The 15,360-nt window shown below is 52.5% G+C and overlaps 4 protein-coding genes across 4 annotated transcripts; 2 read left to right on the top strand and 2 right to left on the bottom strand.

Moving 5' to 3' along the window:
- Positions 1–1,333: 1,333 nt before the first annotated feature.
- Positions 1,334–2,387, bottom strand: PpBr36_03059 (uncharacterized protein; the record flags this gene model as incomplete). The annotated part of the gene is made up of 3 exons (XM_029890235.1): positions 1,334–1,522; positions 1,625–1,756; positions 2,280–2,387. The coding sequence occupies 3 exons, from the start codon at positions 2,385–2,387 to the stop codon at positions 1,334–1,336; spliced, it is 429 nt and encodes a 142-aa protein (XP_029752843.1).
- A 2,945-nt stretch (positions 2,388–5,332) lies between these two features.
- On the top strand, positions 5,333–8,334 carry PpBr36_03058 (uncharacterized protein; the record flags this gene model as incomplete). Its single annotated transcript, XM_029890234.1, has 3 exons — positions 5,333–6,171; positions 6,245–6,973; positions 7,077–8,334. 3 exons carry the CDS (start codon positions 5,333–5,335, stop codon positions 8,332–8,334), a joined length of 2,826 nt encoding a protein of 941 aa, XP_029752842.1.
- A 624-nt stretch (positions 8,335–8,958) lies between these two features.
- Positions 8,959–12,322, bottom strand: PpBr36_03057 (uncharacterized protein; the record flags this gene model as incomplete). Its single annotated transcript, XM_029890233.1, is given in 5 exon segments — positions 8,959–9,504; positions 9,520–9,731; positions 9,845–11,749; positions 11,844–12,128; positions 12,208–12,322. 5 exon segments carry the CDS (start codon positions 12,320–12,322, stop codon positions 8,959–8,961), a joined length of 3,063 nt encoding a protein of 1,020 aa, XP_029753494.1.
- A 1,806-nt stretch (positions 12,323–14,128) lies between these two features.
- On the top strand, positions 14,129–15,081 carry PpBr36_03056 (uncharacterized protein; the record flags this gene model as incomplete). Its single annotated transcript, XM_029890232.1, has 3 exons — positions 14,129–14,151; positions 14,351–14,511; positions 14,687–15,081. 3 exons carry the CDS (start codon positions 14,129–14,131, stop codon positions 15,079–15,081), a joined length of 579 nt encoding a protein of 192 aa, XP_029753493.1.
- Positions 15,082–15,360: the final 279 nt, after the last annotated feature.

Below are 15,360 nucleotides of genomic sequence, written 5' to 3'. Positions count from 1 at the left end.
CACTTCTCAAATATTGAAAGGGAACAGATTGCTTAACGCCTCGCTCGCCCGAGAAGCGATTGTATCTGAGCAGCTGGCTGCTGTTGAACAATGCGCCCCATGCACTGGTGTAGTCGAAGCATACGCACGTTTTGAAGACGGGGGTTTTCGGACTACATCGCCACCGCCTGTCTGGTTTATTCTGTTCCCCAGCGCTGTCGATCTTGAGCAGCCATGGCTGACAAAACCGGGTTGGGCTAAACCTTTTTCTTCTGGGCGACGATTGCACCGATGCCTCTCTGGAGCCACTGGGAGAACGACAGGAAGGAGGCCCGAGTGAGGATTAAGCGACAGGGGTGTGGCAAAAATGACAAAAGGCTCATTGTGCACCAGTTACTGGGCAGAATGGATGGAGTTCCAACTGAACCTAGTCGTAAAAAAAAAAAAAAAAAAAAAAAAAAAAAAAAAAAAAAAAATAGCCAGAAGTACCAGCCATGTCAAGTCACTGAAAACCGACAGATTTGTCCAGCCTAACCAGGGGTCTTGAATCGTCAAATCGAGCAACGTCTCCAAGCAGGATTCAACATATACCGGGAACAAGGGACAACGGGGAAGGAACAAGTGTTTTTTTTTTCTTTGCTTCCTTGCCCCTGTGAGCGAGCGGTGTTTGCTATCACTGATTTGAACCACGTGATATCCCAGAATGAAACCATCATTCCGTTATCTGACAGGATAAAGGTAGTCAATGGTCCCTGTCCTCTTGTTCCCAGAACAAAAATCCTGAAAAGCTAGAGTACCTCTGGGATCGCCACAACGTTGGTCCGCCTAGATCAGGCAGGTCCCAGCCAAGGTTTGCATGAATGAACGAACACATCCTGAACATTTGGTCAAAGAGAGTATGTTTAGTACCAACCCAAGTGCATCCCGGCCAGTTCCATGCTCTCATGTGCAACTGACGAGACGAGGCTATCGAAGTCCCCGCCAGGCAGCTCCGGGAAGCGTGGTCAGCCGCTGGTTGAACGCCTGAATAAAATTCTCAATCCTTGCTAGAACCAACGATCACATCAGTGGCACAGTGGGTATGGAGATGAGCACACATGCTTTCATAACCGGTATAACAGTCCCCATGGCAGCCGCGGGCTGCCTATTACCCTTTGTACACCAAACAATGGAAGAATGGTTTCCCACAATCCGACCATAGCATAAAAATAAGGAGATAAGAGACCAAAAAAAAAAAAGAAAAAAAGAAAAAAAAGGGACGAGACCCAAACCCAAACCAGCCCAAGTATCAAGTGTGTAAAACAGCCGACAAGAACAACCACAAAAAGCACGCACGCTCCTGACACTCAGTGTCTTAGGCCTCGATCTGCTTGTTCTTCTTCTTCTGTTCTACTTTGAGCAGCAGCGCCCGGTTGATGTGTGGCAGTACGCCACCAAACGCAATCGTCGCACGGATAAGTGTGTCCAGCTCCTCGTCACCACGAATGGCAAGCTGTAGGTGACGGGGAGTGATTCTCTTGACCTTTAGATCCTTCGCGGCGTTCTGTATTGTAGAGTCTAACGTTAGCTGCTGCGCACACTTGCCCTTTTGTAAGGGACAAGAGCTTGGGTGGGTTGACATGGCCCAACAAGAGAGGCAACTTACCCCCGCGAGCTCCAAAACCTCCGCGGTCAAGTATTCAAGAACGGCGGTGACGTATACAGCAGCCTTGGCGCCAACGCGCATCTTGTTCTGAGTGTTTTGCTTCAGAAAACGCTTGACACGACCACATGGGAACTGAAAGCGCAGATTCCAGCATTAGTTGATGGCCGCCCAAACAGTCACATGTAAAAATCAGGCAAGTAGATAGATGCTCGAGTCCGAGCTGCGATGCGCCGCACGCAGGCCATGACGGGTCGGGTTGGTTTGGAATGATGGCCGTGTAAGAGGTGCTTGTTGCATTCGTGGCGGGGCAAGACATTTTATTTTGTTCGACGAACGCGTCGTGGCAAGCTTCCGCCCAGTTTCCAAAGCCAAACAGCCTCAGGTCGAAAATGTGCGCGCGCAAGCTCCATCAGATAGATGCCAAAGCGCGCATTTTGATGGCGATGCCGTCGAGTCTATCGGGATAGCTGAAGAACGTAATGGTCCGTCTGAGTATCGCGAGGCAGTTCGGAATGGTCTTGTGGGATGGACGGATGTGGTGCGATGACTGAGGTCGTCGGTGACATCGAAGCTCCAAGGTGACGCGAAACACAACAAGCAAAGAAATGCAGACAATGAATTCATCGATGATGCACTGAAATATGATTCAACTTACCTGAAGTCCTGCGCGAGCAGAGTGCGATTGTTGCTTTTTGGGCCCCTCGCCCGATGTCTTCCCACCAGAACTCTTGCCGCCCGAAGACTTTCCCTTGCCGCCTGCCATTTTGGTGGTGCGGGACGCGATGTGGGTTGCACGGGTGAATACAGTGGTTGCGGTTGAGCTTCAGACGCGTCTGAATAAATGCGCTGAATCAAGCAAGGCAGGCTGAGAAAAAAAAAAAAAAACAAATGAATGAATGAAAAATGTGCTGCACTTGGCGATATGTGAATGCGCCGTTGGGGTTGAGGCTATTCGCGCGTGGAGCGTGCTTAGGTTTGTCGGGTTCGTGAATGGTGACGAGTCGGAAAATTCAGAAGGCTGAAAATCCAGTGCAAGTCAAAGGCTCTCGTAGTCTGTCGTAGTTTTACAACGCGCGCCCAGCTCTGCCTCTCTACCTCTGCAAGCAGTGCAGCTCGTCAGAGATAGCTGTCTTTCGCGTGGGTGGGGGTCGAGTCAGGAATTGTGGGGACAATGATGTGATGCTTGTATCCTCTGATTAGGTAAACATTTGGTAGAGGAAAGGGGGCGTGCACTCGCACGAGGCTGACTGCCGTGATGCCTTCGGCCGGCTGCGGCGAAGCGGGTGTTTGTGTGAGACGAAACAAGACAATATGGAAAGTAGAAAGGGTCCAGATTGATGGGCAGGCATCTGCTCATCTAGAAGGGGCAATGTTGTGCTGGTGAGAATGGAAGTCAAAAGGGTGCAAGGAGAAGCGAAGCTATTTTCCCTTGGAATAAAGCAAGCAGCTGCGATTGCCAGAAACACCTCGTTTAGCCATCAGGATGCTAAGTGACGCTCTGGGGACAATGCTGCTAGGTTGGGCTCGAAAAGAAAGCATCAGGACATCTTTCGGCCATCTTGCAATTGTTGTATCGGCCTCTGCTGCGAAATGCGATATCTGCGGGCGATGCCATCTCAATCTCGAATGTTGAAGTTCACCAAAGTTGATCAGACAACTTGGTCCGAGGACGATCATTAGCCACACCACGTGATGAATGAGGCGCGCGGTGATTCTACAGACGAGCCACAGTCAACTTGTGGGGCCCTGATCTAGATTACTGCCTTAGCACGATTCATCGGTCCCGTTCGTCCCTTAGAATTTCACCCATCTATTCATTTTCATCACCGCCCCTGGAAACGTCTGTCAAATGCGTCCAGCTTGCGCGTCATCCTTGCTTTACTTTCGTCTTCGCTCAAAGAACATCCTTGCAATAGGCGATCTTGATATGTGTTGACATAGTACACCTGCTTGTTCAGCATGGAAGAGCTGGCCCCATGAGCTTGGCTAAAGGGAACGCACAGCCACGGTCAGCTTCGAACTTGGATGGAGGGAGGTCCGCGATGGGTTTCGGATCTCACCCTAACCCTGAGGTCCTTCCAGACCCTGATCCCGATCCCGATCCCGATCCCGAAACCCAGAGCTTCGGCTCTTGTGATCCTAATCCTGGTCCTGATCCTGAGCTTCCACTCATAGCTTTGGCCTTACGGTACCTGGTGGCTGGTCGTCTGAAATTCTGTCAGCCGAGAAAGGCATAGTCCTTACGCAGAGGCTAAGGCCAATACCTGATGCCATACTAACCTTGATTGATAGTTGGATAGGTAGTTTCGGTGGATTGTTCAAACCGCTTCAGCATACGCGTCGATGATGGATGGCTTGTACGATGGACGCACTCAAAGAAATCAGGCTCGAAGAAGACAGCCATGTCTCCTCGGCCTCGATATTTATGCCATGCTCAGGCCTTCGGTCAACATTGTTGATTTGAATACTTGAAATCACAGTTACAAACAGCCAAAACCCACTTCGAAGCTGGTTTAAACAGCAATGCCTGAACCAATGAAAACACTCCAAACCGTACCGACCAGACCCAGGTACCTAGGCAGCGTCTTTGTTGTCCAGACTCTGGGATTGAGGGTTACTTTCTACATCCATGGTGATCGTCGCCCGCTGCCACTACAGTCTCTGGCAGCGGTCTCACCGGGTTGGGCATCAACCAGCAAAGCATGATTTGCAGCCGAAGACCAGGCGTGGAGGCTATATTGCTGTTTTTAGCAGTTGGAACTGCTCAAATTGAACTGAACGTATTTGACGAGGCTGATATCAAACCTGAATGGATGATATGAGATGCTTACAGTTCAATAAACAATACCTGTCGGTTACCCGAGGATTCTTGAAATCGCGTCCAAGTGACTCAAAGAGCAGAAGTGTAGGGAGGGAGGTCTTGCTTAAATACATCGTGACTGTTAGCTCTAGGATGGCAGACTACTGCCGGAGCGAGCAAGTGAGCCAGTCCAGTCCTAGGCCTGCGTGTGCTGAAATTTCGTGTCGCCGTCATGGTATCGGTCGGCTGACACCCTTCAGCTGTCTCTTGCTTGATCCTTTCTTTTTATTTTTTTTTTTTTTTTTCTTTTGACGCTCATTCCGCCTATCTCTCCCTCCAAGACAACAAAAATTGAACCAATCGTGTTATTGTCCACACACATATACCGTTTTGGGGCTGAGTTGCAGCTACACACCATCTTCTCGTTGCTCAATGATTGACCACTGATGATGATAGGCCACCACTTTGAGCCGCCGCCCTAGTTGGGTTGCAATTATTACGGCATTTTGTTAATCATTCTACTAATAGGCTGTTGACCCTGTTGGCCAAGAAATATGCAGTATTACGCAGTTATTAGGCGACTATGTTAACACTTTGGGCAATATGCGAACCATCGCTCACTTTGTGAAAGAAACCGCTCGGAATGTGTACCCCATAGATAGAGTCATGCTTCTCTCTCCCACCCTGTCAATGTTTTCCTTACTTTCCCCCCTGATCTCCCATAAGGACAGGTTGGTACCCCTTCATGGCAACAGCAGCTGAACTTAATCTATTTCGGTTTCTACACGAAGCACTCAAAAACATCCCTACTCCCAAAACGGCCCATTATCCTGGGCTTTCTGGCTAGCCTTGCCCGCAAATTTGCTGGTCTATTCAAGTCTGAGGTCGTCGTCAGCAGCCGCTAGGCAATGTCCACGCAAGAGAATGAGGCTGTATTTGGCCGCCTCTTTGGGGGCAATGGCGCTGACCACCGACGCCGACCGAATGAGTTTACAGACCATACCTTGGGCGCGAACAAACCTTCCGAGGCGGCGAAACGACAAGCAGTCGGGCTTTTGCCTGAACGAGGTTCAACCACACTATCTCCAATGTCCAAAAAAGGTCACTGCTCCGAGGATGCCTGGAAGGGGTCCTTGGAGTTCCCGGCTCATGGTAATAGGTCCCAATCTCCCCACAGAACAGACTCAATAAGATCACAGGACAGCTCTACCGGGTCTGCTACTACTACTCGGTCATCCACATTTCCGAACACCATGTCCGATAGTCTCGGCTCTCTATATACAACCCCAGAAAGTCCCACCTTTGACGTCGGCTCACAGTGCTCCTACGGCAACGACAGCAACATGACTTCCGGGAACACGAGCCCCAATCCGAGCCGGAAAAACACAATTGATGAGCGGCTAGACGATTTCGTGCTCGAGGGCATCGAAGTAAAACGAGCAAAAACAGAACATTATGGCACGTCCGCGGCCTCAACACAGATGGCAACAGATGTTTTGGCACATTTTCCAACACACTCAAAGTCTTTCCCCCTCACCGATACCTATTTGGTCAATGAGACCTGGCCTGAACTGGTGCACATGCAGGCTGGCATGGACTTTCAGTGGAAAAACATTGCACCCCGAAGACCAACACCCGGCTTCCTTGCGCTTACACCTGACGAACGGTCTATGGTTAGCCGGGTTGATCCCTTGCCCAAGGTGGGCTCCGCCAATTTACCGTTTCGGCCCATGAAATCGCTGGATCCGTGAGAATATCGCCCCTGAACAATGGCCCTGGCAAGTAATGTTACATTACTGACTTTGTCATTGACTCCTCAGCGTCTCTGATCCTGTTCCAGGTGAAGACTGTTCCCAAGACAAACATGCCACTGCAGATGTGAGCTCTAGAAGCCCTTGCTCTTCGAGTAATACACCTGCCACACCCACACCCGCACCCCTCAGCATGCGCAACACACCAAGCCCTCCACCAGAGGCCGAAGGCCCCGTAAGATCAATTGCGGTTAGGCAGCTCGTTGCCTGCGACAGCTATGGGGATGCCTACTATGACGTTCTATGCCAAGCAATCCACAACCTCATTCTGGAGCACACTCCCACAGCTGTACTTGAGGATCTCGAGAAGCCGATGAAGATGACTGCAGCTTGGTGCACTGAACAAGCCATCAACATGATACAGGAAAAGCTTTATGATATTTCATGTGCTGAGAAGATAGCAGCAGACTGCGGCGAAAACTCTCTGGATGATTCTGGCTCGGGATCTCAGGCCCCATCGCACGCAGCGGTTGCATCAGCCACTCAGAAGAAGCATGCTCGTGCAAAGAGACACGGCGAATCGAGCAACCGCCGAGGAGATGACGATTCGGAAGATGACACAAACAACAACCAAGACCAAGAAGACAACAGCACAGGCCGGCAGGATGACCGTCACCTTTCGAAGCGAGACAGAGTTGGATTCAGCTGCCCATTCAGAAAACGAAATCCCTTGCGATTCAACATTAGAGATTGGTCCAACTGCGCGCTGCAACCCTTTGCGAATATCACTTTGCTAAAGTATGTATTTTCCCGCTCCTCGACTGTCTTTTGATTGGTTTTAGTCCATCTCGTGGACTGACGTGGTACTGTGTATGTGCTTTGCTTTACCTTTTGTGCCCAGGCGTCATATAAAATCCTGTCACGGGCTCAAGCAGTCGTCGGAATATGTATGCAGGCGGTGCAAACAAGACATGGGCCGCGGCGAGAGTCTGGACCAGCACCTGAATCTTCCCCGACAAAGCTTGTGCGAATCTGTAATTGAGGAACCTGTTGCCAACCCAGAGGATGGAATCACTCGCGATATCGACGAACAACTCTGCGCTCGAGACAACGTACGAAAGGTTGACAGCTGGGTTGCCCTGTGGCGCACACTGTTTCCCAACGATGAGCACCCTCCAAGTCAAGGCAAGTGTGGCTCTTTTCGAGACTCCCTTTATCGGCCACCTCTCAGTGAGATTCCATGGGCTGACATGATCCTAGAGTTTGATCCTCCGGTTGGCCTCGAGGAGGTCGTCAACAAATTCGACAGCCAGGAAAAGGGGCTGCTCCCCACGGGCGAGGGATGGCCGCCGCTGCGCGCAAAACTACACACGCGCTTTCATGCAATCTACTATCAAGGCCTAGACCCCGGTGACTCTTCGAGTCTTGCCAATGATGTCTGTCAGGAATACATCAGTGAAACTCTCAAGGCATGCGCCAAGATTCCAGACGAGAAGGGCCCGTATGTGGACGGACCGTTAAGGAATAGTCCCTCTCGGCCCATCGCAACGCCAGTCAGATCCCTGAAGAAGTCCGGGAAAACAGCTACATCTCGTCAAATCGAACCACTCGCAACCCCCGCGCTGCTACCACGTAGCGTTCCGGTCAGTTTTGTGCCGAACCAACCCCCGATAAATGCGGTGAACTGGCTCCCGAGTCCACCGCGCCCTCCATTCCCAAACATGGGTGATGGGCCATTCCCAGGACGTCAGAACCCGATAGCCGGCGGCTATCTAAATACTTTCCCAACCAACGTTCAGAGCCGACCGCCGTCGGTGTCCGATTCGACCATTTCTTCAGGCTCCACGAGGCAACCCCAACCCCTTCACTCCTCGGTCGCGCCTCACGTCGAGCCAGGTCATGCTGCAAGAGCCCTAGCCTATGGTCCCGTGTTTGCTTATCCAGCAGAGAACGATTCCTTTGGCGTCCCGAGCTACGCGTTTGCGAACGCGCCCCCCTTCAGTCCTTCTGGTCCCGGCTATACAAATCTCCCTCCTGCACCAAATCGCCTGCAAGTCCATACTACTGAGTTCGCCCAGCCACAAAACGACGCCGAGGGACCAATACTGGACACTGTCATGCCAGGGTTTGGGGATTGCAATGATCCGTGGCAGGGTTGATTTTCGCTGTGGATTTCGACTGAGGGGGAATCAGTCTGTGGCTCGCGTTTTGTCTTTTCTCCAAGTCATCTTTGACGTGCGGTGGTGTTTTTAATCTACGACTTTCTAGAAACACGACAATGGTATATGGAACAGCAATCGTTTTCGCAAAGAGCAATGAGAACGCCGGGAATTTCTCATGCCAAATGCTGTCTTCTCTGTATACTGCTATAGTACAATGCTGATGTTGTGAAAGAGAAACTGGGCTGTAATTCATCAAGCCTTCCTTGTCCCGCCTTCGAGGAAAAATAAAAAATGAAACAGATACCCTCCCTGCCCATCCCGCTCTGGGTAAGACTCGACAAAAGCGCGCACGCACCAGAATGCCAGGAATAGACGAGTCCAGCATCCCTTTCGAAACAAGGAGAGTGAAAAAAAGTGGCAGCTCCAATGGTTGTTTGACAAGATGCCAACGACGACGACGACGACAAAAAAAAAAAAAAAAAAAAAAAAAAAAAAAAAAAAAAAAAAAATGTACGAGCGCTGCTGGGATAGGAACAAGAAAACGTTACAAAGAAAGGAAATAAAAGAGAAACTTTAGTCTTCGTATTACTGGTCATCATTACCACGGCCATCCATAAATGCTCACTCTTCCTCATCTTCATAAACTCCAGAGGGCGTCGGTAGGGCTCTTTGCGACATCGACCTGGACCCCGAAGCCACAAATGACCTGGGCACAATAGAATCCGGACCCATAGTGTTGGAGATACCCAAGTAGTTGCTCCAGCTGCTCTCAAAAGTCGTTAACATTAACGGGCTCGGGATATTGTCGAGGTCTGCAAAGTCGAGGTCTTGATGATGAAGCTCGGCAGACGGCACACCCATGGATACTGGAGATGAGAATGGTACATGCCACCTCCGCCTTTCCCTCAGTTGTTTGAAGGATTCGAAAGAGGAGCTCCCATGCATAGGCTGGAGCTCAGGTGGTTTCATAGTCGCTGCAGCATGCCTTCCCATCAGTTCCTGGTTGTCATCATCATTCGATCCATCCCACGATGCCCTCCCCCGAACAGCTTGCTTGCCCTTTCCAACCTCCCTCATGCCAGCCGTCACGTCGACATCGTCGTCGGTGGCGATACAATCGTGCGACCGCGTAATCATCCAATCGCGCTTCCCAGGTTCATGCCCTTCCTATCGCGCAAATACCTTGACTACGCCGTCGCCTCCTCCGCTGACGACCCATTTGCCGTCCGAGCTCCAGACGACGTCGCAGACACCTTCGCCGCGCATGATCCGGTGACTCGTGATCTCCTGCGTACATGAGCGCTTCTCCAGACTCCAGAAGCGCAACGACGCGTCGTGGCCAGCGCTGACCAGTTCTTGACCGTTGGGGCTGAGCGACAGGCTAGAGATGGAGGCTGGGTGCGCAAGCATGTTATATGTACATTGGCCTGGACAAAGTTAGTATAGTAATCGCCACGCGCCAAGGTACTGTTCAAAGCTGGAGTGAAAGGGACAGGACTGGACATACCGCTGTTGGCATCGAAGAACCGCACAAACTGATCTTCATGTCCCGATATTATGACGCCCTCAACCCCGGAACCTGCCATAGATCGGCCGCCGCCGGTTGGTCCGCCGCTGCTGCCGCCTGCTCCACTTCCGCTGCCGTGGGAACTTTCGTCCTCACCCGACTGTGGCTGATCAAGGCCGACCGTAGTAGCCACTACGGCATTCACGCTTGTCTTGGGTGTTCCATCGTAGGTCTCGAGGCTGGCCATGCAACCCATCTCCTCACCTGTGCGGGTATCGTACACAATGATTGCCGCGTCAGAATAGCTTACGACAAATGCCTCTCCGTTTCGGCCCAAGGTGGTGATGCAAGTCGGGCTCGCGCCAGGGCTGTCGGCCCTGGTGATGCTGTGAATAAGTGTGTGGTGGAAGGGGCTATTGGTTGCAACCGACGGCTGCGGGGAGGACGGGAATGCCGAACCACTGCTCATAGAGTTGCCGCGGACACGGCCACTGCCGCCGCCAACCCTGCGGCCCGGCGGAGGAGGCTGGGGGGACGTCATTTGCGGGGGCGCACTGACTGCCCACAGCCGTACTGTCCCATCCGCGGCACCGGAAGCAAGCAGGATCCTATCTGGGCTGCCATATGGATTGGCGTTGCCGAATATGGCACCCAGGGTAGCAGGCAACACACAGAGGGCCCAGACCGCGTCCGTGTGGCCGTCCAGGCTTGCCTTGGGGTCAACTCGGCCCCGTTCCCACACCCGAATCATCGAGTCTTGGCCACCTGAGAATATCCAACCGTCGCCCTGGGCCCGACCTCCAGTAGAGAAATTGGGTGAAGGAGCCCACGCCGCCAATGACAGGACAGCTCCGTGGTGGCCACGGTGTGTAAAGTCTGCCTGGACGTCGAGATCAGATGCTGCACTGTTGCCTGCATGAGGGAGACGCGGGATGTGGAACCGCTTGATCAGGCCGTCATCGCCAGCGGTGCATATCTCGGGCTCCCCCGGACTGCCACCGCCGGAGAATATAACAGTCCTGACAGTGTTGAGATGTCCACGAAGTCCAAAACGTAGCTTGAAGCTTCCGCTTTCAGCCTTCTGAGCTAGTGCGTTGAGCGAAAGCTCCTGTTCCGAGCTTCTTCTCCTACTCATGCTACTCTTCCTTCGGTGCGCATTATTGGGACCGCGGTTGGGCGATTTCGGAATGCTGTCGGCGTTAGGAAACACGTCAGTGTCCGGTCGGTTCGAGGTCGGTGGAATTTGCTGTTGGGCTTGTTGCGGCTGGGTTTGGGGCTCGGTGAACGAGGCTTCGCTGAAATCCCATCCTCCATCGCCCTCGCCAAACCTCTTCTCGGTGTTTTCGAGGTTAGACTCTGGCTGCCGAGCAGATGGCTTGGCTTGAGCGCTCAACTCTGCCAGGTTTTCCTCGGGGGCCCGGTTAGGGGGTGCGCTGTTCGAGGGAGCCCAGTCTTGGGCGGCGCCACCAAACAGCGGCTGCATCTCGGCGCTGGAGCGCGCGACGGGGGCTGCCTGCATCTCGGGGCCCTTTGCGAAAACGCCCGTCTGGGCCGTGGGCTGCATCGGAGGAGGCGCATGGTGGTTGAGGGCAGGAGAGGGCACTGGTCGGGGATTTATTTCACGAACGTGGTTCTGAGTCTGGCGAAGGGGTTGGTGGGCGTAAGACTGCTCAAGAACCTGCTGTCCCGCAGGGATACCAAACGAGCCCGCTTCCGGAGGGAGTTCATCCAGCATTGGCGGCGGCGGGGATTCCCGAGGCGGGATGGGATTTGCGGGTGTGATCATTAAATATGTAAACTCGGACTGGCACTGGTCGAGGAAGGTTTTCAGTTCGGACCGGTTAACATCGGTTTCGGTCGGAATATCAGATTTCTGGTAGCCTCCACGTCCCTGCGCAGCTGTTTCTGTCCAACGTCCATTTAATGTTAGCTAGCTGTCCGCCCGCATGCCCTTTTCAGATGGGCCTCTCACGGGCAGGAAGAAGAGTTGGCAGCCTACTTTCGAGATGTTCCTTGAGCAGAGCTTCGCGCTTTTCTCTCTCAGAGGCTGGCCCCTGGGTATCGCTGGTTCCATCGTTTTCGCCCTTGAGCTGGGCAGCCTGCTGCTTTACCTTCTGCTCCAGGATCGTTACATATTTCTTGAGAGCCTTTTGGGTAGCATCTGATCTCCGCGCCGCACCCTCGAGGGCCGCTATCCTGCTCTTCATTTCCTGCTTCTCAATGTCCCAGGCATTACGGTCGCGTTCGTGTCTGTGCCACTCCGTTTGGAGAAAGCGCATAACACCTGGTTGGGGGATGCTATTTTAGCTATCGATCCGTGGCAGGCGATGGGTCAAGGCTGCAGGAGCAGGAGCAGAACTCACCTTGCAACGTGTATTCCGTGGCATGAGGGCCATTAGCCTGGTTGGACTGCATCATGCCCGACATGTCACCGCCTCCTTGGCCCTGACCTGCTCCGTTGCCTGGGTTTGTACCCATAAACTGCAACGATGAGCCCGGTGGAAGCGAGTATCAATGATACCTACGCCAGATACGGGGTAGGTATTCGGCCGTCGCAGGTACTTTTTGGGTAGGTGGTCGATGTAGTGTCCCGCGCCCTTGTCCCTCCTCTGCTCCAACCAAAAGCGAGAGCTTGCAGCTCTAATCGCATGTACCGTGTTGCGCCGAGATGTCGTGTCGTGTCGCGTCTCTGGATTGCGGGTAAAGCCGGCTGGGCAGCAGTCGAACGCACAAAAAATCTGATCGCTTCGATTGAATGATTAGTCCAAGTCCCAAAGCCCCGGGGAATATACGTCGGCGAAGCGTTGTGGATTGGCGATTGTCGCAAGTGAACAAGGTAGATGGATTGATAAGTAGCGGACAAGCACTTTTGGCGGCGCCCTCATTCTCCTCAGTCGCTTGCTTGGGTGTTATATTTAGAGCCAGCACAGACCTAGACAAGGGAAAAAAAAACAGGACTTCCGAGACCCGCCCAAACTCCAAACAATGACAGCAACACCAACTAGCGATAGGTGACGCTTCCTCTCAATACGAAACAATCACTAACGTAGCTATCGAGGCTGTTCTGAGAGGTCCGGTTTGGGCGATTTGGTGCCGCCTGATATGCTGCAGGTGCGTCGAGGGTGCAGTGGTCGATCTGTCCTTCCGGAGTACCTGACCTGGTTCCAATTAAAGATGCAGGACGTATGGTAACTATTATGTGGTAATCATGGGATAGATAGGTAGGCAAAGGTAGTTAGGTAGTTGTGAATCCCAGTTGAATTGCAAAATCAACATGTCCGTTCCGCCCTGTTGGCTGGCTATAGGAGCATCGGCCACTCCCGTCGCGTCAATACCACAGTGATTTTCCCCCTTCCTTCATCCACACTACCCAAGAAAAAAAAAAGCTCTCTGCGTTTCCTCAAGGGCCTGCCTTGCTAGGGGGTCGATTGCATGCCATGCTGGAACTGTCGCACGCGCAACGTACCACGACACAGCTTTTGATTGGCCCATGACATATAGATGAGACCCACCTTTGGCTCATTGATTGTGCTAGCGGTGGTGCACCCTTGCCTCCAGATACTCAGGTAATCAATTACCTACAGACTAATTACTGTACGACGTGTTTTACAAGATGGTCGCTTGTCATCTTTCAAAGTTTCAAGTCAGGTAATAGGTAATTAGTCGGTCCTTCACGTGATTTTGGACCATATGTTTCCATGGAGCGGGGGTGGTGTTTGATGCAGTTTTGCAGATTGCGGATGAATGAAGGCACACGTCGTCATCTTTCGGACGATACTTTAATTATCATGAATCACTCACTAGAACTGGGCTAGTGCTAGTCTAGTCTTTCAAGTGCAACTTCGGACTGAAGAATAATTACTGCTTCTCCTCGCGTCAAGGCGCTTGGCCTACAAGCCTGGTTGGCTAGTCGGTGGCTAACACCCCCCTGCCGGTCACCGATTGTCCAGTCTTTGCTGGCTTCCCCAGAATCTGCGCCACCAAATTCACGCCACATTTACCCCCGTCCAGCAGGGCGGGTTGGGCGGATAGTCAATCTGGACCATGTGCACTCAATCCAATCGCAGCGGGTCCAGGGTCAGGGTGCGATTGCAAGCGTACAACTTCCACGTAACCTTCAAAAATCTAAACTTGTGCCTGGCCTCCCTCTTCTTGAACGCCACGGCTACCGTACCATTTTATTCTCGAGTCCACGAAGCCTTCCATTCATTATTGGACTTTGCAACTCAGCCCTACTCGCCTACCCCTCAAAGTACTCAGCTTTCAGAGCCCAAATCCGTCAAGATGGCCGGCCTCAGTCCCCAAATGTTAGTAACTACCTATCTGTCTAATTGTCTATATAGCGACCCCTCAAATATTTGACTGCATCATCGGTCGTCGCGTTGCGCGGTTGCTATGCGCCCTTGCTTCGAGTACCAACCAGGCTCTTCTGCCGATCACCGCTTTGTTCTTTGTTCGAAAATGGGAAGCCCGATGCTGACTATTGTTATAACTGGCGGCGCACAGAACGAACATGGTGATCATCCTGGGTATGGTCCAGGTTGCGAAGAAGATACCTTTTGAGGACCCCGACGTTCTCAACATGGCCCGCGCCGGTTACATTCTCAGCAACGTTATCATTCTGTCTATTCACCTCTACATCATGTCGACCATCAACAAGAAGAAGGGTATGTCATACACCAGGGCTATTTCTACCCTGCTCCGCGCGATCCGGTGCTGCGCTTTTGCGCCCAGCTGGCGACGCATTGCATCTCATTTGCCAAGGCACACTGCGCAACAAATTAAAAAGAAAAACAAGAATATCAAAGCACATACTGACATGTCGCAAACAACACAACATAGACCTGACCACGCTCAAGTACGTCGAGCCGGCGCCGATGGGCTCATCCGAGGAGCCCAAGCTCGTGACCACCACCATCCACGCATACGACATGGGCCAGCTCAAGACCGCCCTCCGCTCGCAGGCCATGGGTGTCGGCATGATGGCCTTCATGCACCTGTACATGAAGTACACCAACCCGCTCCTGATCCAGTCCATCATCCCGCTCAAGGGTGTCTTCGAGTCGAACCTTGCCAAGATTCACCTCTTTGGCCAGCCTGCCGCCGGTGACCTCAAGCGGCCCTTCAAGGCCGCCGCCGGCTTGATGAGCGGCCTCCAGAGCGGCCCTGCCCAGAGCGACAAGAAGGCCGTCGAGGCGGCTGAGCGTGCCGGTCGCGGCGGTGCCAAGGAGGAGTAGATTTGGCTCTTCGTTTTGGTTTATATCTTCTTCACAAGGTGGTACGGCATCTCACGCCTTGGCCAGTAATGGTGATGGTGGACCGTGGAGCACTAGTTAGGGGGAACCCGGTGGGTCAGGCGTTATACGGGCGCGGATAGACTGCGAGGGTTTTTCTTGTAAAAAAAAAAAAAAAAAAACTGCTTTCTTTTTGTGTATGTGTGTCTGTTTCTCTCATCATACGGGCACTTGGGATGGACAGCCAGGGACATGGTTCGGGACAGTACAAGAACTCCCTCT

The sequence above is a fragment of the Pyricularia pennisetigena genome, chromosome 3 (assembly GCF_004337985.1).
Source record: "Pyricularia pennisetigena strain Br36 chromosome 3, whole genome shotgun sequence".
NCBI lineage: Eukaryota > Fungi > Ascomycota > Sordariomycetes > Magnaporthales > Pyriculariaceae > Pyricularia > Pyricularia pennisetigena.
Note: the sequence above shows the minus strand (reverse complement) of the source record. Positions and strands in the feature narration are given on the sequence as shown.